This window comes from Perna viridis, chromosome 1, assembly GCF_037379345.1.
Source record: "Perna viridis isolate PV_CMFRI_1.1 ecotype Kerala chromosome 1, ASM3737934v1, whole genome shotgun sequence".
Lineage (NCBI taxonomy): Eukaryota > Metazoa > Mollusca > Bivalvia > Mytilida > Mytilidae > Perna > Perna viridis.
The window spans coordinates 6,089,179-6,108,544 of NC_142445.1; the positions used below are offsets into that span (position 1 = coordinate 6,089,179).

General features: G+C 33.8%; 2 protein-coding genes across 3 annotated transcripts; both read left to right on the forward strand.

Annotated features, from left to right (window-relative positions):
* Positions 1 to 160: 160 nt before the first annotated feature.
* Positions 161 to 5,416, forward strand: LOC148626998 (uncharacterized). Of its 2 annotated transcripts, XM_088565305.1 has the most exons (8): positions 163 to 521; positions 844 to 1,038; positions 1,457 to 1,672; positions 2,773 to 2,910; positions 3,617 to 3,781; positions 3,989 to 4,109; positions 4,569 to 4,966; positions 5,228 to 5,416. In XM_088565305.1, exons 1-8 carry the CDS (start codon positions 443 to 445, stop codon positions 5,296 to 5,298), a joined length of 1,383 nt encoding a protein of 460 aa, XP_088421431.1. In that variant the 5' UTR covers positions 163 to 442; the 3' UTR covers positions 5,299 to 5,416. The 2 variants fall into 2 exon arrangements, with proteins under 2 accessions (XP_088421441.1, XP_088421431.1); XM_088565315.1 differs by lacking the exon at positions 1,457 to 1,672 and having other exon boundaries at positions 161 to 521.
* Positions 5,417 to 7,348: 1,932 nt separating this feature from the next.
* LOC148626999 (uncharacterized) lies at positions 7,349 to 19,052 on the forward strand. Its single transcript, XM_088564806.1, has 14 exons — positions 7,349 to 7,503; positions 7,920 to 8,123; positions 8,413 to 8,616; positions 8,979 to 9,116; positions 10,011 to 10,122; positions 10,421 to 10,956; positions 12,688 to 12,864; positions 14,022 to 14,231; positions 15,157 to 15,375; positions 16,200 to 16,337; positions 16,750 to 17,004; positions 17,287 to 17,407; positions 17,949 to 18,181; positions 18,857 to 19,052. Exons 1-14 carry the CDS (start codon positions 7,422 to 7,424, stop codon positions 18,937 to 18,939), a joined length of 2,712 nt encoding a protein of 903 aa, XP_088420932.1. The 5' UTR covers positions 7,349 to 7,421; the 3' UTR covers positions 18,940 to 19,052.
* Positions 19,053 to 19,366: the final 314 nt, after the last annotated feature.

The following is a 19,366-nucleotide window of genomic DNA, read 5'->3' on the forward strand; positions in this document are numbered from 1 at the left end:
GCTATTTGTTTTTTCTTACACATTTTAATGCATGTCTCTAAAAGATGTGTCGTGCAAATATGATGCCATATGAGTTGCACAAATGAAAACAATTAAAACAAGCGTTTGCACTTTAAATGCAAAGAATTAAAATACTCAAGACACACGTGTACATGTATTTTTTCATGTATAATTCCAAGCGAATAATAATACACATGCATATGATTTTAAACGTTGTTGCTTATATAGTTTTGTAGATATTTCGTCATACACGTACTTTAATAATATGTCATTCCAACCAAACTTACATGTCAATCATCAAATCATTGTTGTACCGGCTTTATTAACCCACCGTGTGTTCCGGCTTGTATGTTTACTGTTAATCCTACTTATATTTTACTGGTATATACATCCGTCATGTATATTTAAAAGAAAACAAAGAAAAAAAAGGATATAAAGTTAAATGATTATGGTTCATCTTGAGATTTACGGAATATACTTGTGTCTCCAGTCGCTTTGGATATCTACGACCTTTGCATCGGGTGAGAATAATAAATGTCTGTTGACTTCGTTATTGGGGTGTCATGGTCGACTCCAGCTTCCTTGCTCTTTAAGATAATGTTGTTTTGCTTCATTTTGAAGGGGACATTTTGTTTATTTACATTTTCGACGTTATTTTTATACTATATTGATACATTTTGTACAAATAAAAGTCAAATCTTACTCCTTATAAACCAATACCAAACATCTTTGTCGGTCGACTCATGATTATATTAAAATTGATTGTCTTAGATAATCAATTCGCTTATTATTTATTTTACTTTAGCGTATCAAAATTTTAACAAAGTAACAAATTCTTCACAGTCAATCTTGCTCTGAGCCAATCCACCCAACAGAGTACTACCCGCCAAGATTCTCCCAGCAGAAATGCAGTGGATGGCCGATATGATTCTTGTGCCGTAACCAACCAGTCTGGAACTAAGGCCAACCTTTACTGGCAGGTCACTCTTGCTCAGGAAGCCCTCATCACGCACATTAGATATGCATTTCTACCAAACAGTCAGTGCTTATCATCCCTTTTCTTAATTCTTTCATCAATTCACTTCAAATAATACTCGGTTCACCATATCTAACTTTTAAATTTTGTTTTGGAGGCGACCATCTTGCAATGATTAACAGTTTTTTTAAAGCTAAGTAAGTAATTGAACAACTTCGATAACGTGCACAGAATACCATTCCAATATCATATACACTGTATGACTTAAATTCAGAGCCATCTAGCCACGTAATAACTTTTCATGTTCAAATAAAGTTGTGGTATTTACTCTGTCAAAAAGGAATGTTAGGCTTGGTCACTAATCTCTCAAGTCACATCAAAAGATATATCTGTTGGAATATAAACTTTTACTCGATATGGTAATGTAGTTTTTCTCCTAGATATTCTACGATTATTTAAGTAAATAACTTTAATTGGCAGGGGAGTTCCAGACTAGGTTCATTCCTGGTCACAAGATATATGTAAGTAACAACAATAGGGTAGGTGATGGACATCTGTGTTACACCGAGAACAGAAATGAGAACCAAGTCGATCCATACCAAAACAAAGTATTCTGTTATACACAGGGGAAATACATTACGTACGTTCATCCGAACAATGGCGCTGAAATAAGTCTCTGTGAATTTGAAGTTTATGGTATGTAAGTTTAAAAGTTTTCAAACTTAGTAAAGACCACGAGAAACTAATGAGTACAGGTCTGTGATATATGTCAGTTACAGGTCTATGGTATATGTCAGTTTATTTGTTCTAACTGTCAAGGTTACTTTGTATTTTGGGATGGTGATATTTAAAAATGAACACACATTTCCAAAAATTAATTTTCTTTCCATACGCCATTTAAACAACTTTATTGCAACTTATCATTTGCGAAGTGCGTTTGCGCAGACTTGTCAAAAAAGATTGCACGCTTGCCCCAAATTTACCCGAGAAATTGTTCTTCGGTTGCGCACAGTCAGTGTTCAGAAAATATTCTACGGTTGCACTCACTGACAAATTTTGCTTTCATATTACGTTTTTTTATATGATACTGAGTTTTATTCATTGTATTGTTAAAAATAAAACAAGTATAAAATGTAAGTGAACACAAAACGTCATTCTTAACACACCTGACGAACAGAGATAATAGAGACGTTCTTCGTTACCAATATGAAGACCGAGATAACCGTTGGTAACTGGCTTAAACTATTTTTCGGCTTGAGATACTTAGAACCAGCCGCTGTTACAGAGTGCTTTGCGTTTGACATTTTATGAGTGGCTCCAGAAGATGAAAAGGCAATGCAGTTCGCAGATTATGTAGCACTCAGATGTATCGTGTAACATTTTATCAGTTTTGAAACATTTTATGTTTTTTAAAGTTTGAAATGTATGGTGAAATAAATTAATAAATTATGAAAATATATAATGTAAATACATAGCTGGCCCTATATCAGGTAGTGACTTTCGAATATGATGTATTATTGTGTCCATTTCAATATGTTGTGGTATTCGTTACATTTCTTCATATCATTTCCTTTTCTATTACTTGAAAATCTTAATATTTTACACTGCGCAAACGTAGTATAGAATCCAAAATATGAGTTTTTCGCAAACGTATTAATTTTTTTTTTGCGCAAACATCATATGTGCGCAACCGTAAATAGTGAAATTGTGCGCAAACGTGTTTTCCCCATCATTCAAAGAGATTAAGGCTTCATTTTTTTAATAACTAATCATTAAATTTGATCAATTTTACCCAGGTTGTCCGGTCGGGCGGTATAACAGTGATTGTACTGGGGAATGCAGTGGTAACTGTCTGTCTCAACCCTGTGAACCCGATTTCGGACGTTGTATCAGTGGATGCGAGTCAGGATTTTCAGGAGAAAAATGCGACACACGTATGTATTACGACCCATGTTCCTACATTTTAAAACATAATACAGGAGAATTCAATGTTTACTTTCAGAAGCTGTCTCCCAAAAATAATCAGACATTTAGGTAAACAATAGCGCATATGTAATAACAAACACGATGAGCTATATTTTGAAATGAAAGCAAAAGAAGATCGCGATGACAGTAAAATTAAAGGATACACTTCTACAGTCAATCGGTAATCGAGCGACGAGGATAAACAGGAATAGTAGACCTAACAAATCAATGACTCATCGGTCACAAATCATCGAACAAAAAAGTTTGATAGATGATTTTGATTAGAAATATCTGTTCGAATTCAGATCGATTTAGTGATTACTTTGAAAAAAATCTTTGAAGTAAATGAATTTTGTTGATTAAATTGCATTAAAATGGACAAGAAATATATTTTTCAGACATTTTGAACTATAACTGACTAACAAGCAACAATGTAATATAGTAACTGATCACTTACCAATAAAAATTGATCACTTTATTCATCAAAATCGTCGACCAAACTCTGTTCTAATCAAGCAAGTACCATTCGAGTTGTGACCGTCAACTGATCGACAATCAGTTCGATCGATTAGTTATGTCAGGGAACAAAGAAGAACTATACAACCAATTTATCTCCGATAGAACAAAAATTGAGATGGATATAGAAACTTTTAATTTTCGTTTGTTTTGCTCCAGCTTGTTCTACGGGTGAAGGTGTATATGGCCCCAACTGTGCTTTGATGTGCAGCAGTAATTGCCGATACGAGCGGTGTAACACAGTCAATGGAACTTGCTCCGAGGGATGTTTGTCTGGGTTTAGTGGTGCCATGTGTGATCAACAGATTGGTGTAACTGAAGAAGGTGTGGTCTAAAACTTGTAGATTTACTACGTTAAGATACGTGTTAAAAGTTAACAGGAGACTTATTTCTCTAAAAATGGAATGAATTTTGATTTAAGAATTTTAAGTTCAGTAAACGTTTTGGAATAAATTACAATACAAGTCTGTAGTAAAACTGACATCTTACTTGTAATGTGATATCTCACTAGAAAATTATCTTTAATTTCAGGTCCTAATTCTCAGGCAACAAGTTCTACCGAATCTCAGACGAAGTATTTAATAGTTATAGCCGTTCTGACTGTAGCTGTTATGTTTTTGATCATCGGTGTTTCGTTATTTATGGCAAAGAGGTATCTTCTACACTTTAAAAGCTTCAATGGGTCCATACTTGTCCTAGCTAGTAGGGTTTTTGGGTACTCGTATGATATGTTTTACGCATTATATAATCCAAATCGCCACATAAAGTGTCCACGGACAGATATTTTTAGCCATAAAGCACCCTCGCGGATACTTTCTGGCAAAGTATAAACAATGTTGCAGTTTCGGTCACCAGGTCGAGACTATTTATGTATATATATTCATTCGTTTTCCTTTTCATTTCCAATGCAATCTAAAAGCAATAACATACATACATCGGTCTAGCTACAAATTTGCATGTCCATTTAGCTTATTTCTTTTTTTTTTTAAATTTGTTTTTAGCCGTCATAAATCACCAATAAGATTTTAGTTGCTGTTTTGGTGTGCATTTCATTTTTGTTGTTGTTTTTTTGTTGTTTTTTTTTCACTGCATAGTTTTTTTTCTTTTATAGGAAGTTAAAAGGAACGGTAACAACCAAACCAAATCAATACCAGAATAGTAGAAGACCTTCACAACCGAAAGGTATCCTTGGTAACACTGAAGACGACGGAGTTCAATATGAATCGTTGGATGATAAAAGTTACACAAGTTCTATTCGACATAAGCAACTTCCGGTTGCAGAATATGAGGTACCAGTTACAGAATCACGTGAACGACAGGATAATAATAAAAAAGACAATGGTATATATTACAATAGTACTGAGCTGTCAGCAGGTGTTGTTAGTCATGTACAATATCCAAATATAAAAGGCACAAAACCACCTAAAGGAAACGAAGTACCTGTTCGCGCTGCCATTAAACCAGTAAATGCCAATCGCTTCATGAAGACACCGGGAAAGAATTTATCAGGTAAAATTTTTACTCAATGCATGTAACTGTGTCTAAAAGCTCTTATATTAATTATTTCTGGGTGGACTTTTTTCGAACATTTGAAGCTTAATACTTTCCATATTTCAATTTAACGATATGATTTTGTCTTCCAATCAGTCTGAATATTTTTCCTACACTCTCTACATGTTAATAGTTTTTTTTTTTCATGTTGACCCCTGATTGCACATATGACTTATCAATATCATTTCTTTACTATTATTGAAGAACTTCACTTTTCAGATCCTCATACTGCATATGAAGATCTACAGACCAAGGGCAACAGACATCTATATGACTCTTTAAAAAAATGACTTATCCCCTGAATTTAAAGGATTGTGTGAAGCTTTAATGTAGCTTTGGGAGAAAGGGCATTAAAATGGAAGTGTATATTCAATTTGTATGTAACATAAAATTTAGTTAAAGTCTGTACTGTTTGTTTGTTAGTTTGTTTCTATTAGTTTCCTTTTAAAAATCGACTCTTGTCAATCGGATTATACTTGTATCGTCTGCAGACATTTTGCAGACCGGAAGTTCACTGATTTACATGGGATCGTTCAGTATTTATCACTGAGATTGCTGGGCCGGTGCAATTGTGAACTGTTCATATTGTTTTAACATACTCTTACAGCTGGACATAAAGATTAGATTTGTTACAAATTTGCATGTGAATGGTACATCAAATTGAAAAAGAATCATTAAAAAATATAGAAAAAGGTAATCATGCATGTAAAGCAGGTATGAAGCCTTATCTAACTTGCATGTACTGCAGTTTTTCAATATATTTTAGGTCGGAATAACTATTTTGGTGCAATAACAGTTTCAATGATAAAGATGAAGTTGATTGTTTTCAATGAAACATGTAAAAACAGCAACAAAGAACTGAAGAGTTGTTTATATTGTAGCGACATAACATCAAATATACTGTAGCGACACGACAAATACACTGTAGCGACATAACGTCAAATATAAATATTTTAATTTGATGAGAATCCTGCCATTTGATTGGTTTGTTGACAAAAATCAACATTGTTTCAATTGTATAAACTAAATTGCTATTTAGGCCACGCCCACCTTTTACGGAACTACTTTTTGTTTGTCAACATCCGAAACAACGTTTTCAGTCACATTGTAACGTTGAAACGTTTTCGTGACAATAAATTATTAACAAACTTTATGTCCCCCGGGTTTATGTCAAGTTCCTGCTTTAATAACTGCTTTAATCAATTTTGGAAAATAACTGAACATTTCCCAGTGATTAAAATACAGTGTCTTGCAGCTGATTTTAAAATGGCGGCCAATTTATTTACTAGAATTACTACACGGCGGGAAAATTAAAGTTGCTGTGTACTCAGTGTTAATAAAAGCGATCGGTATATCAATTTTTTTTAAATTAAAATATAATGAATGGGTCCGTTTACGCTGATTATTCGCGGATTATTCAGCGTAAACGGACCCAAATTAGGTTATAGCGTATAAACTAATCAGAAATTGAATGCATTCATTAAATATACTGTAGCGATATAACATCAAATATAACTTAAACAGCAGAAATACACAACTCGCGGTATAGTGGTGCGGACGGCTAAGGATTTTTCGAACTTTTTAATGGGCCTAGAGGGTATACGACTATATCATATGTCAATGGAAAGATAAATCAATGTAGTTTTTGAAAATCAATCCTTTCTAACTGAAAAGTGGTAAAGTTTTCTGCTATTTTGTATTAATTAGAGGAGGGGTCAAAGATCAATCGACCCCAATGCACTTTGAAAAGTATTTAAGTATAATCATTTATTGTAAAGTATTAGGAAACAAGTAAGTGTAAAAAAATTTAGTTTATATGTAATGTGTATTACATTGTTCTGTTTTTGTTCATGCCATAACCATTTACTGTAAATGTGTTTGTGCAAATAAAATTGCCTATTGTCTATTGTAAAGATCGCATGTATGGAATTTCAAAAAAATGTAAAAAAAAAAGAACTTTTTCTGATAAAAGTTGACTATTTAATCACAGAACAAAATTACCTCTAAAAATGGTTGCATTTTAGAGCATTTTCAATGATTAAGAGATAATGATTAAAACACCGCGGAATATTACAATGTATATATAAATATTCTAAGTAATGTTACGATTGGAACCAGTCACCTCCGAAAAAGACCCTGAAAATTCACGAAAAAGGAGACAATCCCCTTCATTTAGGATAATTTAAAGTGGAGTAAAGATAATGTTCCAAAAGTAAGTACAAAACGACGATCAAGCCGAAAACAATAATTAACTTAAAAACCAATACATGGTACACAAAGTTTAATATTCACGATTATTGAATTATTTTCCATCAAATAAAAAACTTACTCTATATTTAACGTATGCCGGAAATGTCACGGTTCTTGTTCCTGTAATGGATGAACTTAATGACGACATATTTATTAGCTCGTAATGGTGTTGCTATGTATGGTAAATATGTTCATGTTCAGAGGTTTTATCTGGTTCATTGGACCATCTAACAGCGAGGCATCTGGTAAGTAACAAACATCGCTCTGTCTTAAGCTTTTATCAATCGTGATTTCAAAATTGTTTGGTGTGTAGAAGAGCTTTTAAGACCGAAACAAACTGCACTAACATCCAACTTTCAAAGTTGTTTTAAACAAGCTGATGCATGGTTAGGAATAAATAATATTCTTAGAAATGTTGGCGAAGCAATCCATATTGCATAATATGTCATGCGACAGCTATCTGAATCTTTTAAAACGAGAGTCTACAACAAAATAATAGACAAAATCTCTGTACATGTAGTTCATTACACAAAACATTCGTCCAGGACAACTTTTTTAATTACAAAGAACCAAGATGACTACACGGGGATGACTACCAATTGAAATGCTAGTTCACAAGCACAACGGTCATCTACATGAATATCGTATTTGGTGATTGCAGTTAATCTTGCATTGAAAAGACCGTCGACCCAGTCATCAGTTTTCAGAAACTTGACACCAGACCTAGCTGTAGATGGTAAATATGATCTAGATACTACCGAATTGTCATGCGCAGTGACAGCAACATATGCCAGAAATGCTTGGTGGCAAGTTCAGTTGGATCAGCTTTCCCTTATAAGTCATATACATTTAGTCTTTGAAGACCGTAAGTACTAAAGTTAAAGTTTCAAGGCCCGAGCCTCTTTATTGTAAATTGTATTTTTTACATGAAATTTAAAACAATATCCAGAAACAATCAAATACAATAATGTAATCATGCTTGTTATTCGTCCTTGTACAATTACCTAAAGTCAATAAATGATTTTTTTTTCATTTTTGTTCCGAGGAAAAAAGTTGGCCCGGCTTCCAACCCTAAATTGCAAATTTCTAGATCCGCCACTGAAATACTGAGCTTTTTCGGGCGTCATATATTTTTTCATATCTTTGATCCACAGGTGACACTATTCTGTCAAACAAAATACTGTACGTCAGCAAGTCAGCAGATATCCAGTCTGGAAAACGATGTTACAGTGAGAATCGAACCAACCCTAATCTAATCAAACAAGTGTTTTGCCAGGTGGAAGGACGCTTTGTTACTTACCACATGCACAGTAGTATTAACTCTGCTACCCTCTTGTTATGTGAAGTTGAAGTTTATGGTAAGTCCGTCCAATGAAACTCTGGGAACATTTTTTTAACGTTCTGAATAGTGGGCACACGTTCTATTGGCGCTTTCCATTTACTATAATAATATACTATCTAATACACTATTTTATTCTGTAACCAACTATGCCAGAATATATTACCGAACTCTGTTTATATTTATAATTGCAAATTCATGTTATTTCTTATGCATGTTGGTTTACTCAAATTGTTACAAAGATTGCAAAATAACTGCTTGTGATGATACGAACTTCTCCCCCGGGAAGTTTTAAAGATATCCTAGTATATGTAAAAATAGTAAAATCTGGCAGTTTGAGACCCGAACAAAATGTCTTATTGTATGAACACTTTACCATAGGTTGTCCTGTTGGATTTTATGGACCTCAGTGTACGTCTAGATGCAGCAAGAAATGCCTGAACCAGTATTGTGAACCAAATTTTGGATATTGTATCGAAGGTTGTACGTCCGGTTTCTATGGTGACAGATGTCGAAAAGGCAAATGATAAATAGTTTTCACTTGCTGGCGGACTTTAGTTATCATACCCACCTTTATCTTTTGATCGGTCTTGCAACGGTTCCAGTTACTCTTATTTGTCGTCATGTATAACCACTGTTGAATATTACTGAATATTGTTGAATATTTTTCTGTATTTTTACACCGGTCGAGCGACTTTCTTGACATTATAAAGGGGGTGTAACTGAAAGAAAAGCGAACGCATAGCGGATTATTGTTTTGGGCAATATTATTCTAGGTCATCCATGGAGTAAATATGGTATCCAAATTATAAACAAGCAATTATAATAAATTCAATCACAAGTCTAATGATAATGTCAAATTTATCAGAAAACAGAAACAGAACAATTTAAAATATCTCAAAATAACAAGGTTTTTTCAATCTATTGTCAGTATAGCACAGCTCGATATTTCCCGCTCTTGGCAGGTGGCTCCCGACGTTTTCATGAAAAATTCAACAATCTCCCGCAAAAATAAGCGACAGCTTTAGCCCCATTTGCGGAAATTTCTCTCGCTTTTAAAAGGTTATAACTTGCAAAGTCGGGTAAAAGTAAATGATTTTACGCGACGTTATCCGATTGTCAAATTGACGTACGATTTGAATAACGCCCGATAATTTCGAAAGGCCTGTCTGCAGCGGTTAGTAAGAGAGGAAACGAACGCCTGTCGCTGCGTGGAGCTTGCTTTCAGACATCTGCAATTTGTTGTAGCACATCACAACTAGAAAACGACGTAAAACGACGTCTTTTTGACGTCGCGTGCCTATTGGGAAGCAGTACAATAAAAGAATGAAAATCAAAGGCGTGATATACTGTACAGCCCATATTCATGTTTAGAATTGTTATGTTTATAAATGTTTATAAATATTTTAACAGGTTATCATGTACACACAACTGACTACTCTACGAAATATTTGGTAGCCATCGTAATTCTGGTGGTCATAGCTCTTTTTCTTACTGCAGTTATAGTGACGTTACTATACTTTAGGTTTGCATATATAGAAAAAGAACGGGTATGATGAAACGTAACAAATGCAACAGCGTATAACCTAATACAAAATAGTAAATACTGTAAGAGGTAAAAAAGGTCTTCAATAAGTATAAACACACCTTAATGTAAGCTATATTGTATAAAAATTTTAATCTAGGAAACTGTGTTATCATAATTACAAATAGTAGTTCACATGAAGCAATTATTTTAAATCCATTGGTGTTATTGGCAAATGATATGTAACGGAATTTGAACTGTTTGAATCTAGTACAAGTATCTCTTTTTTGTTACATAGAAAAAAAGAACGGAACAAGGAATCTAGGCCAACCAAACTAAAAAAATGTCAGTACGAAAATACAACCATTGAAAAGTCATTTAAGCCAGAGAGAGTGCATGCAGATGGCCTCGGCGTCGATATAAACTATGTAAACCAGACACCTGTGGGAAACACACTCAGTGCTATGGTGTATAAATATCCAGTTATACAGACTAGAGACGAAAATGTACTTTTTGTCGAGGATTACACCATTCCTCGTGAGCAAGGTGCAAATGAAAATGCGTTCCCAGAGGAGTACGCCATTCCATATGAGCAAGGAACGTCGTTTCCAATCAGAGAATACGAAGTTCCAGTTTCACATTCAGCATGCAGAGAATCGAATAAATCGAGTTCCCTAAATGGAACAAGAGGATATTCCCCTTATTATAACAGAGAAGTACATTCACCGACCAGCAAGGAAAAAGACGAGGATCCAAAAAGAAAAATATTCACACACAAAGGAAAAAAATCGCACAGTCGTACGAACTCCAAACACAAACCACCAGAAAAATCAGGTATAAATACATTACCGTTATAATACGTGGGCTAAGATAACCCTCGTGCATCCTTCACTCATCAACAAAAATATGATTTTTTGGCTACTTTTCATACCTCGTTTAGGCAAAAATCCATTTTGCACGCTTTTTTTTATTACTCGAACTTTTACTTTCTACAAAACGAAAATTGATATATATATATAGTTATCAACATGCAGCCAAATGTCTCAGCTTTATAATAGTATTAAGAACACTTAGGATTTTTTAGTTAAATGAAACAAATGTACCTCTAAATTTTTGTTTAGTATTATCCCAATTAATACCTCTATGGTTCTTTTGGTGCCTTGTGACGATTTTCGTAGTCAGAATTAATGAAAAAAATCTCCTTTTATGAAAAACCCATTATTGTCAATTTGATACTGAAAATAAACGCCTGAAATGAACAGAAATGTTGGATACATCGATAATTTGGACTATAGTACCCAACATGTCTTTTGAGCATCGTTTATAATGTAAAAAGTAACATTTTGGTTAATGTTGAGGTTTTTTTTCATGAGTAAGGGTCTCACATTTTCACCTAACTTGACTTTGAAAATTTCATATAGTTATTACATGGAATCATTTGAAAGCTAAGACACTATATAAATTACTGTATCACAAAAGCTAGTTTAAACTACGATATTTTGTGAGAAAAAATAAATTGACAACAACGGGTGATATAGAAGAAATTCTGAAAATTCCCCTTTTTACGATTTATAGTAATTGTAACCCAATACAGAAAATCTATGCACCTGAATTGATGAGAATTGTTGAGTGCATCATTTTTTAATTATGACTGTCTAAATGACGAGTTTGACCGTGTGGGTATGCTGTGAATGAGAATTGTGTTTAATACGGTTTGTTACTGCAATTGCTGGTTTGTAGACCAGCTTTCTAGGGGTAGGGGTGATATTTTTTTTAATATTTTTTGAAAATTCAGGAAAATCGAAAATCGTATTTTTGCATTTTTAAAATAAATTCTGACTACGAAAATCGCCACAAGTCATCAAAAGAACACTGAAAGATCCAAAATTAACAGTGTTACAGTTTTGGAATCAATTTAAAAAAGGCAAAAGGTGGCACCTTCTCGTCCCCAGCCAGGTTAACATTATTTATACAGTTCCTATACATTTCCTTCTTAATTAGTAATTATTTGGTTACTAGTTAAAACAACACACACACCTTATTTAATTTCTTTTTGGTTCTTACTTGAGTAATAAGCTGGAAAATTGTTCCTTCCAACCAGAATGCTTCAAGTTATGTTAGCTTTAACCTTAAATACTCGGGAATTACAGGTAATTTATCAAATGTATTTCAGTAGCACCAACCTATGAAGATTTACAGGATCCACGTCCAAAACACGTGTATGATTCATTAAACCAGCAGTGAGACGTCTGTGAGGGCATTCAGGAAGAATGAAAATTACGTGCTATCACTAAAAATATCATCACATCCTGTTTACAAATACGAAGATCTATTTTGAGTGAGAAAAAAAAACTTCATTTAAAAAATGTAATAGGTTTAGTGAACTATAATACATATTGTCTTGTATACCTGGTATCGTCTTAGTTTCATTTTAGTACAAATATCAAAAATTATACATTAAATATTTCTTGACTTGATGTTTTACTTTTTATACCAATGAAAGATATTGTTACATCATCCTGACAAGCTGTGTGTACGGAAACCCCACGCTGCTGCTTAATGAATAATGGAAATATTTTATTAGTGTATACTCTTTCCCACTACATGTAGGAAATGAAAAGGGTTATTTTCCTGTGACTGGGTTGAAAGACGAATTATTAAATCATATGGTATTGTCTGTCGATATGTACACTTTAAGATGTGTTACCTGCCTCATTGGATTTTCATACAGTTTCGCTTCTGGTAAGTAAAAACTCTACATAATATTGCTCTTTCCAGATCGGCACATTTCTTTCGTTCCTGGAAGTGAAGTCTTTGATGAACATGGTAAAAGCTTCATACAAACTCCAAAGTCAAGGGATAAAGGCGCTCGGCAAAAAAATAAAACAAAAACAAAAACAACGACTACTCGGACACTTGAATAGTAAACATACAATAGAGTTATAACAGATGAAACCTGGGGCATGGGACTTAAGAATTACATAGGAAAACACATGAGTTACTCTGGCTATGTCCGGTATCAGTATATTGAAAATGCGAAATGGCTATGAGTCGTCTGCTGTAAGCATGCAGTAATGCAGATGAATCGCGTAATATATCAGATAATATGTGAACTACCATATATTATATTTGAAAAAAAAAGGTTAGAACGAAATTTAAACGGGAATTTGCCACTCAATTTTCATACAGCATTTCATTTATAATGCACACATATAGTTTCTATAATGATTTGTTGTACTATTCACATTCTGCAAATTGTACAACTTATACTCCTTCCCCAACGTACCACAGAGAAGTTATAGATGAGGAAGACATTACTTTTATAGAAGAGCTTGGTTATGAATACGAGTGTTAAGTATAGCTAGGTTAAGTTTTAGTTGGTTAAGAGAGTTGCATAGTATCCTATTCTTGTATATTTATGTCGACAGTTTCAGTGATATGAAAAAAAGAAGACTTACGTGATTAAAGTGGACGACCATTTGTTATCAGAAGGGGCTTAATAGTGCAGCGGACGGCTAAGGATTTTTAGAACTTTAAGGCCTAGAGGGTAAACGGCTATATTATATGTTAATGTAAAGATAAAAAAAGTAGTTTTTAAATAGAATTCTTTTCTAACTGAAAAGTGATAAAGTTTTCTGCTACTATATATTAATTAGAGGAGAGGTCAAAGTTCAAATGGTCGTCCCTTAACCGAGTAGAAATGTTATGAGTTGTAGAGTTTATTAGAGAACGAAGTTCTGGTAACTAGAATACCACGTTGTATCCTTACCAACGTCGAAAATCATAGTCATGAGTTTTTTTCACATCTTGAAATCATTATAGAAAAACGAAAAAAAAATCAACTTGTCCTCTTGCAGGTTACGCTTGTGTCAATTTATGTTTATTCAAAATCATTGTAGTTAATCTGGCACTAAATCGACCAACGAACCAATCTTCTGTTTTCGAAAATCTGACATCAAACAGAGCTGTAGACGGCCAATACGATTTACGTCCTTCCGAACTGTCATGCGCAGTAACACAAAACGCACAAACAGAAAAAGAAGCTTGGTGGCAGGTTGAACTTAACCAGACTTCTTTAATAAGCCACATACACTTTGTCTTCGAAAATAGTAGGTATAGTATATGAAAAACAATTCTTACCAAAATATTAAAAACTAACATGATATACAATCTCTTTCTTGTCAAGTAAGAATGTACAATTTGATTCGCCAAGCTCTTCTCAAAATTAGATGATCGCCCGAATAATTGTGTGAAAAAAAATAAAAAAGGTGTATCATACATGTACATATCGACAAATGTACCACCATTTGAGAAAAAAAGATCATTCTTTGTATTAAGGTGTAAAGTGATATATGAAAAAATCGAAGATTTGAAAAAAAATAAGTAAAACATCCACAAACTTATAACACGTAGAAAACTACGGGAAATGCATCAGCGTAACAATGCTTTACCCAATTAAATAGTAAATAGTTTCAGAGATCACCAAAAGGTCTTCAACATGTGTATAAGCTCTTAAAGGATGAATTTACGACCCGAACAATTAATCTATGGGTTTTTCCAAAGATGTCTAAAGATTTAAAAGTGCCATTAATATCTCTAATGAAATTATGTATTTATAATATAGATATGAGGTCAAACATATAGTAATATATAGGCCGAGCAGTATAGTAATATATAGGCCGAGCAGTATAGTAATATATAGGCCGAGCAGTATAGTAATATATAGGCCGAGCAGTATAGTAATATATAGGCCGAGCAGTATAATAATATATAGGCCGAGCAGTATACTAATATATAGGCCGAGCAGTATAGTAATATATAGGCCGAGCAGTATAGTAATATATAGGCCGAGCAGTATAGTAATATATAGGCCGAGCAGTATACTAATATATAGGCCGAGCAGTATAGTAATATATAGGCCGAGCAGTATAGTAATATATAGGCCGAGCAGTATAGTAATATATAGGCCGAGCAGTATAGTAATATATAGGCCGAGCAGTATACTAATTATGGTATTTTCACATTATTTCACAGCAAGAGATATTGTCGCTATACTTCAAAACCACTTGGTTTTTGTCAGTGACTCCGCCAAAATTCCATCTGGACGACGCTGTTATAAAGAGAAACGAAACAATCCTGAATTGATCAATCAAGTTGATTGTCTATTGAGTGGGCGATATGTGACATACTTCACTAACCATTTATATAATGGTAATTCAGCCCTTCTTTTGATTTGTGAAGTGGAGGTATACGGTAAGTCAATGACAGATTTGCAGACGTGTAAGACATTTTGATAGGTGAGTCAACGCTTTTTGTGATTTGCCTTTTTTACAACGTAGATAATACGGATCGATATGGAGGTATGGTAGTTGTAAGAAAATACATGTATTGGTTAAGTTTACGGAAAATGAAAAACCGCTTTAAAATTGCAAGGTTTTGATGAAACTATAAACGTCTAAGTGATAATGATAATACAGTACTCAATACGTGCTTATGGTCGAAAGTTTAAAAGGTGTGTCCAAGATGCGAGTCTACGGTAAGTATCATACAATTGTGATTAAGGTTTTATTACTTTTTGGAAAAGTGAAAGACAGTTCAGCAGGTGGGTTTTCTGAAATAAGTTTTATACAGATTAGTAGATGCAAGACAGTTCTGTGGACGTGTTTATTTGTCAGTGTTTAGTTCAAGACAAATCGGTTACCTTTTACTTAATATATATTTCTAGGGAAAGGGTAAGTTTACTAATGTAACTTAACAGAGACTGGAAGACCGTTATATTTGCTGCAAGAGGTTTCTTTCAGTACAACATGACTTAGGCATGGGCATAATTATTTTTACTCAGTTTTTTGTCTGTTCTGTTGTCAACTTTAACATTGCTATCTTATATCATGGTCTATCTACAAAAGTACATCTAATTTACACTTTACTAAAATAATATATTTGCAGATGTCGTTTTGCATATCATGTAACACCGTAATATTTTCTATTTTTTTCATGATTATATTTACAGTCCCCGGCTTTCCAGTGTAATTGCTGTCGGTACTGGTTAATATTGTCTATAATTCTTATATATCTAGGTTGTCCTATTGGTTATTATGGGCAGAACTGTAAAAACAGATGCAGTAGGAATTGCGCGAACCAGTTTTGTGAACCTGATTTTGGGTATTGTATTGGAGGCTGTGCGTCAGGTTTCTCTGGAGACAGATGCCTGCAAGGTAAGATACTAAATTCTTGTAAGAATTGACGCTCTTAAAACAGCTGAAAATTACATTCAAGTAAAAGAGCATAAAACTGACACAATATATAAATAATTACCCCGTCACACAAGAACAATAACACATTTTCAGTAAATTAATCGAGACTTAGCCAAAGTATCCCTTTCTGATATCTGAAGGTAGTTACCAAATACGAAAGGAGATAATAATGTTTTTGTACACAGTTACATTCCTGTGGAAAGTTTGAAATTGACTATTTCATCTTCAAAAAATTCCAACTCGTTAAAGCAGATTACTTCTGGTAAGTACAGCATCTTGAACATGTAAATATGAACAGCAGTGTTTCTAACTGACGAAAGTTTCGAAAAGTTGCAATCTCGTTTAAATTTAACTGCCATTTGTGTAAATATAGAATGTGATTGGGGATGGTTTGGCCCTAACTGCGGAGTAGAGTGTAGTGAAACGTGTTTCGGCAGGGCTTGCAACAGTAATAATGGTACCTGTATCCGATGTGTGCCTGGACGAACTGGATCATTTTGTAATCAGATTATTGGCAGTGGAGACGGCAATATAACAACGGATATTGGTGTAGACAGCGCTAGTAGGACCACATCAAGAACTTCGATTATAGGTGAACGCGTCATTCAGACACCAGCTTCCTGTACATGTATGGGCCCTGGTAGTGTATAGACCGCATGTCAAGCTTTCCGGAATACATAATCAAGTGTTGTATGAACCGTGAAAGCATTTGATGAACTCCGACCCTTACTGTGTCGAATTTAATTTTTAAATTTAGGAGAGAAAAATGTGTGTTTTCACATTCACTTTTTGGAAAAGCTGACATTTCCGTAATCTTTGTAGTAAAATTATAAATTAAGAATTCCATTTGTTATCATATTCCTTGCTGTTCAAAAAAGAAATAATGAGTTTATTTCCTTATCAATTTCAGATGGACCTGCAATAGATTCTTTAGCTTCAGAACTGATAATGTACAAGATAGTTCTGTCAGGATTAGTTTTGTTTCTAATTGTTGTGGTTGCTATCTGTATTGTTTTCCTCTGTAAATATTGGTGAGCATAGACATCTATCCTTTATATGCACTTAAGTGGGTTTTTTTAAATCACACAATGTTAACGATCTGGAGGATGTTCAGAATTAATGCATTCAGGGCTTGCTTTTAAGGTCTTTTCTCACTTGTTGAAGACCTTATGGTGACCTCTGAAGGTATTTACTGTTTTTTATTTGGGTATACGCTTGAGGATGTGTTTCGTATTACTATGTCCGCTTTTTTGCATTGTTTCTTGAAACAAGTCCGCTTTTAAAATTTTATTTTTTGTGCATTCAAAGACTCGTGAGAAAATAAATCCTCGTCGTTTTTTAAATTTAAAAGTGATTATTTTCTGACATCAGGAATTTGAGGAAATCTTTATACATTTAGAAATCATTTTCTGATATAAAAAAAAACTTTTTTTCACATCAGAAAATGCATTTTTTTATATCACAAAACGAAATTCGACATATATAGAATAGTAAAACCGCGTAGAATACAAGCCCTTTGATGATGTATAGTATTTAATCTGCTTGACAATGCATTGTCACTTTAATTTGTAGGAGAGCACTAAAAAAACAGAGAGAAATGGAAAAGAAGTTTACGGGAGACAACATCTCCTCTCCTTCGGTTGTAAATCAAAATTTAAAAAACAAAAACATTCTGCCGTTGCCACTCACAGCTCATATTAACCAGAAAACACAGGACAACAGTGCTAGCGGTTCAATTGACCCTGCCAACAGTGTCAATAATAGAAACCATTCATCGGAATATATTAATGATCCATTGGACAGAGGTATGACGATTGTTTTATGACAGAACAATGTCAAGACAATAAAACACGAACTAGGAGCAACACGTTTCCAAAGCGGTCAAGAAATACTAAAATACCAAATCATATATATTGCAAATTTTGAGATGCTGTACACGTGTTTCAAGGAGTAACCTTTCATCAGCAGCATTAAAATAAAATATATAGAGGAAGATCGAAATCCAAAAATCAATTATATACAGGAAGTACTCAAAATTAAAACCACAGCGAAATAGGAAACCAGAACCATCACCGAGAGGTTCTACCATGTGCAAAACAAAGAATGAAATCTCCGTTTCTTAGATATTATACTGCTAATTTTGATAAATCTGATATAATTCGGGGTCAGACAAATCTGACTACGTGGTTAGTGAATTTTTTCCCGTATATAGTATATCTCAACTTTGATATTCATACATTTTATGATATCTGGGACCGGTTTCATAAAAAATCTCGTTGAGATTTTTCTCAAGTCCTTGGGTTTTCCTCAAATATCCAATTTCAATCGATCTGACTGATCGAAATTTCAGTTGAGAAAATATTTTAGGAAATTCTCAATTTGACGTTTTATGAAACCGGTACTAGTATAATATTACTCTGGATAAATCATACTGCTCAACCTTCTTCCAAAAAAGATGCAAATTCTACTTTCTTTTGTAGACTCCGGGCTCAATTATGAAGTTTTAAAAAGAGATGAAATATTTCCCCGAGAAAGTCGCCATCTTTATGACCAACTGCAATGAGGCTGGGTTGATTCATTTTTTTGTCGTTTTTTAACAACACTGCACATTAAAAAGTTTGTCAAAATATGGAGTACAGAAATACTGTTATTAAATAAAACGAATGGTGTATTTAATTGTAGTTTATATACACTTCGGTCTATAAGGAAATAACCTCAATCATGTGTGCACCATGGGCATTGAAGTTATTTCAAATAGTCCAAAAAATAACTGTCATTCCTTATAATTTAACTTTAGTATCAAAATTTAAGGACTACATCGAAAAAAAGATATAAGGCTGGTGGCGTCACAGTCAGAAAGCGTGTTACATATGCATGAAATTAAATTATTATAACTTACCAATCAAATAGAAAAAAAAAACACCCTGTTCACAAACTGACAAGTTGGTATCATTCTTAAGTTCATACAGATACGAATACTCAATATAAAA